General features: G+C 34.5%; 1 protein-coding gene across 2 annotated transcripts; it reads left to right on the forward strand.

Annotated features, from left to right (window-relative positions):
- The first annotated feature begins 1,059 nt into the window (after positions 1-1,059).
- LOC111462573 (DEAD-box ATP-dependent RNA helicase 56) lies at positions 1,060-6,243 on the forward strand. 2 transcript variants are annotated; one of them, XM_023106184.1, is made up of 12 exons: positions 1,060-1,223; positions 1,354-1,472; positions 1,799-1,899; positions 2,676-2,848; positions 2,965-3,196; positions 3,387-3,505; positions 4,077-4,133; positions 4,212-4,396; positions 4,765-4,909; positions 5,000-5,083; positions 5,153-5,216; positions 5,692-6,243. In XM_023106184.1, the coding sequence occupies exons 2-12, from the start codon at positions 1,360-1,362 to the stop codon at positions 5,700-5,702; spliced, it is 1,284 nt and encodes a 427-aa protein (XP_022961952.1). In that variant the 5' UTR covers positions 1,060-1,223; positions 1,354-1,359; the 3' UTR covers positions 5,703-6,243. The 2 variants fall into 2 exon arrangements, with proteins under 2 accessions (XP_022961952.1, XP_022961953.1); XM_023106185.1 differs by having other exon boundaries at positions 1,358-1,472.
- The last annotated feature ends 1,019 nt before the right edge of the window (positions 6,244-7,262 follow it).

Genomic DNA, 7,262 nt, shown 5'->3' on the forward strand with positions numbered 1-7,262 from the left:
AATATTAAAAATATTTTTTACAGACTAAAAAATTACAAATTATGGAATCAAATTCTTACTTCTAAAAATTTTAATAATATTAAATTGTTAAAAATTAATAATTTAAAGAGAAAGTTGTTGCAAATTACAATTCATGTAAAATTATTATTAAAAAAAAAAGAAACTGACTCTACATGATATTGCCCACTCTAACCATGATCTCTTGTGGCTTTGTTTTGGACTTCTCCAAAAGGTCTCGTATCGATGGAGAGAGTATTTCTTGATTATAAACCTATGATCATTCCCTAAAACAGGCGATGTAAGACTTTCATCATCCAACAGAGAGATTTATCGGTCGTTCAAAGTTTTGGAATAGGGTCATACAAGACTAATCAATTGGTTTTATGAAATTCAATTGAATTTGATCGCAGTTTCGTGTTCCATGCGTCACACTGCAACTAGAAAAGAAAAGAAAAGAAAAGAAAAGAAAAAAAAAAAACAGGATTGCGAACCTCCCGCCGAGAGGTCAAGGTATCTGCTAACTCTCAAGCCATGTTTTACTATTAAACTATCTTCACTCGCTACAGCAAATGGCAATGTGAGCAAAATGACTTGAATTATAATACATAATTATATGATTTGATATCATACTTTGTACACGAACCCTATAGGGTTCGCAATCCAACTTGAAAATTTGGGCTAATAAACCGAATTATTCGAATTAGGTCCACCATCTAACTGAACTCAAATTCTTTATTTTCGAGCCGGGTGGTTCTTTTTTTTTTATATATATATAAAAAAAAAATATACTTATTCATAATTAAAAAAAAAAACCCTTTGATTTATTAATAAGACGTAAAAAAATATTTATTTATCAATTACCGTAAAATGAAAAACATTTTAGAAATGAGTTTAAAAATAATGGGAAAAAAATGATAATAATGGGGCTGTCACGTTTATCTCAATAATTCATTTTTGTCCAGTGTCAGATTAGGAGGGCGAGTTATCGTAAATAGAGGCATGCGGCAAGGGTATTTTGGACAATACGTACAAGTATTCAGCCTTTATAACGGCACTCTCTTTTTCAGAACCCTAATAACCCCCTCCGCACTTCCACCCTGCGCTCTATACGATATTTGGAAACCCAGGTCTTAACATTTTCTCTCCAGCTAACTTACTTTTCCTTTGCAGACTTCGTGAAATCGCAACCTAACTCTTAAGTCGAGTTCATAGCAGGCTACCAGGTAATCTCAATCACTCTGTTCCAAGCCTTAATTTTTCTTTTTTGATGTTTTAAACCCTAGTTTTGGTTTAGGGTTGGATTTGCTTTCTGTGATCTCGAAATTTAGTTTGTTCTCTGGGTTTTATGTGTAGGAAGAAATGGGAGAAACAAGAGACAACGAATATGAGGAAGAGCTCCTCGACTACGAGGAAGAGGAAGAGAAGGCCCCCGATTCCGTTGGAGCTAAAGTCAACGGTGAAGCTGGAAAGAAGTGAGCGGTCTATTACTTTGTTTTATATAGGTTTGCTTATGGATAAACTAATAGTCCAATACTTGACTGAGGTTTGTCGAACTCATAATATGATGAAATTTGAGATTTGGAAGTAATTTTATTCGTTTGGTAGAGTTGAGAGTTAAGGCGGGTTGGAATAAGTAGTTGTTTGAGCTTGAGTGAACTTAAATGAGATTATTTATTTTTCATGCTACATCTTTCTTGAAAAATATGTTTTTTCCTTCCATTTTGGGGATTTTCCCCTGTATTGTCGCATTTTTTTGTTTGGCCGAGATCCTTACCTTCTTTCTTTTCTTCGATTTCAGGGGTTATGTTGGAATTCATAGTTCGGGATTCAGAGACTTCCTATTGAAGCCAGAGCTTCTCCGTGCTATTGTAGACTCTGGGTTTGAGCATCCATCTGAAGGCAAATTTCTAATCTTTATTTTCAATAGATGAATCTTAAGACGAAGTAGCCATGTAATTTAAATTGGCACAATTATTCTTAAATTTTTTATTAGCAGGATTTTAAAGGAACATCTTTAAGGCCTACTTTGTGCGGATGCAGTATCTCACAAACCCGCAACAAATATCTATTAACTCTGGTTTCATTTTGAAGTTCATAACTATTGGTTATTGGGTTTTGTAGCTGGTGTAGGATTTGTCAACTTATTACGTCATAAATAGGATAGAGTTAATTGGGTGTTGCGTTGGTATGTTATACGAATGGGTTTTTAGTTTATAATAGAAGCCTACGATGTTCATCACTTGTTACTATGCTGCAGTCTTCATGTGTTCATGACCTTAATTTAACGCTTCCTTGAGAACACTTGATGCTATTAATTTATAATTGTGTTTCAAATAGAGAGAATTATTGACACATTTCTTGAACAGTATAGCATGGATGTACTCGCACAAACACATCAATTTGGAATACTTGTCTTTCTTGATTATGCTATTTTCATATCTTCTTATTGCTCTGTATATATGATATTGCTTAAGCACATGCTTTTCTTAACCAGCACATGTTAGATGTTTATATAAGTTTTTTAATGGTTTGCAGGTAATAAATTAATATCATAATCTTGATTTTGGAGCAATGTATATGGTTTGATAAACCTTTCGCATAAAAGGATCGGAGACGTTATAATTTACTTACCAACGGTTCATTTGGTTCGATCCTTTTCTTTGGTTCTTCATCAGTGCAACACGAATGTATTCCCCAAGCTATTCTCGGCATGGATGTTATTTGTCAAGCTAAATCTGGTATGGGCAAAACTGCTGTTTTTGTTCTGTCAACACTGCAGCAGATTGACCCTGTTGCTGGTCAAGTTTCTGCACTAGTTCTGTGCCATACGAGGGAGCTTGCATACCAGGTGCATAAATGTGTTGCTTATCTTTTTAAATTTTGATTCTCTTAAAACATATACAGAATTTAATTCCTTGCATTATTTGTGTATCTAGCCCTGACTCTTTTTTTGTACCACTTTAGATCTGTCATGAATTTGAGAGGTTCAGCACTTATCTTCCCGATCTAAAGGTTGCTGTCTTCTATGGTGGGGTGAATATTAAAATTCACAAAGATCTTCTGAAAAATGAATGTCCTCATATTGTTGTTGGAACACCTGGAAGGATACTGGCATTGTCAAGAGACAAGGACCTATCTCTGAAGAACGTCCGACATTTTATCTTGGATGAGTGTGACAAGATGCTTGAGTCCCTTGGTATATTTTCTTTTGATAATCATTTGTTCTTCAAAGTTCTATTAGATTCTCCACTTTATATTAGTTTATCCAAGTTCTCTAGTTGTTTCCCTTCATCCCGGTCCTTTTATATCTCATGGCTATGTTTTAATACATGTATAAATTGGCATTGGCATATTTTCTTACTGTGCACTCTACATGTGCTCTACAGATATGCGGAGAGACGTACAGGAAATCTTCAAGATGACTCCTCATGACAAACAAGTTATGATGTTCTCTGCAACACTCAGCAAAGAAATCCGCCCAGTTTGCAAGAAGTTTATGCAAGACGTAATGTCCCACAGCTAGTAAACCTTGAATTTAGAAGTTTTTTCCCTTTAAATTTCACTTTCTCCTAGAGTTTTCAAATTGTGGTTTTTACAGTAGGGTTTCCTACTCGCTATTTGAGGGGGATCTGTTTAGTACTATCTTTTATCCGCCATCACCTACAGCTCGTGCGGGAATTTTCTAGTCTTGGAGGAATAATAGTTGGTGATACTGTTTAGTGGTTCTGAAGTAGTAGTTGGTGATTGAAGCCACTCACTTCTTTCTTCTTAGTCTCCCGTTGCATGTCACTTGTTATTCTCTTATTTGGTTATGGTTGTTGGATTCTGGTTCCAACTTCCAACTGTGCGGTCATGAGTATCCAAGTTAGGGGATGAGAAAAAAAGAAGGATCCTATCGGATTCTTGTGTATTAGTGTAATAGTCTGCATCTGCGGCATTTCTTGATGAATATAGACGTATCTGCAAGGGGAGGCAGAACAGTTGACCACAATCTTGATTCATGGGATGAACATGCTCTTTCATTTCCTTCATCTTGAGGAAGTATTATGATTTACCATGACGTTTGTTCCTTTCAGCCAATGGAAATATACGTAGATGACGAGGCAAAGCTGACCTTGCATGGTCTTGTCCAGGTACATGGTTGTGACATTGTATGAATAGATTGTCCTTTTTTATTGTGCTTTCCCTAAAATTTGTTTTGGGAATATCAGCATTACATCAAATTGAGCGAGATGGAGAAAAATCGGAAGCTGAACGACCTCCTTGATGCGTTGGACTTCAATCAAGTGGTTATTTTTGTTAAAAGTGTTAGTAGAGCAGCTGAGCTGGATAAGTTGTTGGTGGAGTGTAATTTTCCCTCTATATGCATCCACTCTGGCATGTCTCAAGAAGAGAGGTAGGTCCAACATTTTTTTTTCAGGTTAAAAAATTTCATATTCATTTATGCCTCGGTATATTGATTTTTCATTTATTAATGTTACTACTAAAGGGCATGCAAAACGTTGATCTTCATTTTTGAGGTTAGCTATGGTATAGTTACTGAAGTGTTTTTGTTGAAATTTGAATTTTCATCTTCTTCTTGTCCTTATTTTTATTTTCCTTTTACATTTGAATTCTCTAGATGTAGAACTTTTGTCCCTGCAAGTTGTCATACTTCATTAACGTTGGGAAGTTGTGAAATTGCCCATTTCATTTTGTTATTTATGTTTGAAGGTGGTTGATCTTCTTGAGGTCAGTGACTAATATAAAAAGATGATGTGCCAGGTTGACTCGATACAAGGGCTTTAAAGAAGGACATAAGCGGATTCTTGTGGCAACAGATTTGGTTGGTCGAGGAATTGACATTGAACGTGTAAACATTGTCATCAATTATGACATGCCAGATTCTGCTGATACTTATTTGCACAGGGTAAAGTGGACCTACTTATTTTAATTTTCATTATGCATACATTGTGCTTCCCGAGTGTGTATAATGAGTCTTCCTTCGAATATCCTACAGGTCGGCAGAGCTGGTAGATTTGGCACCAAAGGGCTTGCCATTACTTTTGTATCATCTGCAGCTGATTCTGATGTTCTCAATAATGTATGTAACTTCCATTTGTTATGTTGTGTCGCCATTAGATGGGTGTTTTCATAGTCTTGGTTATTGTAGGTTCAAGAAAGGTTCGAAGTCGATATTAAGGAGCTTCCAGAGCAGATTGATACATCCACATACAGTATGTTTTCTTGTTTCCTTCTTCTACGAGATTATTCTCCATTTTGAACTCCAATTCCTCGTAGTATACGTTTTAACCTTCGTTTGATACTATTTCATTATCATTTAGTTTTTCCTTTTCCCGTCTGCAATAAATTCTTACATAGCTGTCGTGTGGTCAATTTTTTCTCATTAGACATGATTGTTTAATGGGTAAACCTCGGTAGTCTTCTTTTTATTATTTTGTGTCTTCGCATTTTCTTCTCTGTTGTCTACTTAGCTGCGTTAATTTTGAATCCAAGTTTTTAGGTTTTCAGAAATGTATTTTATTTGGGCTGCATCTTGTAAATTCTGGAAGCTCCACATGTTTTCGGCATAGTTAGACAATCAGGAGTCTAGTCTGCTATGTTCTTACAGATGAGAACTGAGGGTAACTGGGTGTTTTCTGTGTATACGTTTCTTGTGAGTAAGCCAAATTTTTCTCTTGTTGGTTGCAGTGCCATCATAGACGTAGAGATCATCAGCATAGAAATCGGCTACCTGGGTTGGTGAGGGTGGTTCACATGTCATTGTAGTTTGATTTTGATTCGGACTAAAAATGGATGGAAGCCACTGCACTCACTAGCTTTGATGTGAAGGAGGGCAATGGTGGATGCGCTAAATGTGGGTGGTGGTGGGTGTACCCTGCCATTTGAGTTTATTGTATTCTAATTGCTGGGCTGTCTTGCATGGAAGAAGTCTCTATATGCGTTTTATTCTGAATCGCGAATGATACAACAACAAATGTGTTACTTTAGATATTCCTCTCTGCAAGACTAACAATAACGGTAGACTGGTTGGTTGGTAGTATTTGCAGTGATTTTATCGGATTCCTTATGTGAACCCATTTCACTAAGTTCCATGGCTACACCTGGTTCTCTCCACACTGCCTATTGCCTGATGTTTTGATGCCAATTTCACTGTAGATTTAGCTTGCAAATCAACACCAAGTTTTGTGAATGAGATGTTCATAAATTAGATGCCCGAAATCCATTTCGTATTCTGTTTTAGCCATTCTTGTGATTCTACAAGTTTTGTTAGTATTATTCAGCATTGGCATCAACTAGTTCAGACCTATTATTGATTTATTAAAGGTTCCAAATTCGAATATTAATAGTAGTAATAGTAATAATATTAGTAGATGCGTTATTTCCTTTTCATTAATGATGTGGGAAGACACCCACAAATTTGAGCAGGCAATCACGTTTATTTATTTATTTAGGAAGTTCGTGCATTGCATGATGAGGTTTTTATTTTATTTTTTTAGAAAAATTAAAAAAAAAAAAGGTGATAAATTAATAAATTTTCATGAACTTCTAAAAAGCTCATTTGTTTATTTATTTTTCTATCCACGGCAACGAATCCCTCATATTTAATATTATTACATTTACACCCAACCAATGCAATTATCAAAATGTCTTGGTCAGAATGATTTATTCAAATACTGAATTCTTTTAAATAATTATTATTTTTTTGGAATCTTTTTCTTTGGTATGTTGACCTTACTATGAAGTCGAGAAAAAACAAAAAATAGTCCCATCTTATAAAATGATTTTCTTTATGACACAGTAAAGTTCGAATCAATAAACACGGTGGGGCGTAATAAAAATACATAAAAGATAAAAGATTTGATTTATTTAGATGACTATTGATAGATAGAAACTAATTCAAAGTTGTAAAAATTAGATTTATGAGAAGGTGTTCAGTACAGTTACAAGGCAAATTTGTGCATTTCTTTAAAAAAAAATCCATTTATTTCCATAAATTAATAATTTTATTCAGGCATTTTAAGTTGATTTCTTATAATTTAAAATCTAATCTCTTACATTTAAAAATTTATAAAATGCTAAAATTGGTAGTAATTTTGAACGATTTTTTCCTCTAAATTTTTAGGACTTCAGTAAATATTGTATCATATAAGTTAATATCAATCAAATTTTTAGCATTCAGAGATTAAATAAAAAACAAAAATAAAATATACATTAGCCTAATTCACGAGAGAGATCCAAGCAAAAAAAAAAAAAAAAAA

Source organism: Cucurbita moschata, unplaced genomic scaffold, assembly GCF_002738365.1.
Source record: "Cucurbita moschata cultivar Rifu unplaced genomic scaffold, Cmos_1.0 Cmo_Scf00027, whole genome shotgun sequence".
NCBI lineage: Eukaryota > Viridiplantae > Streptophyta > Magnoliopsida > Cucurbitales > Cucurbitaceae > Cucurbita > Cucurbita moschata.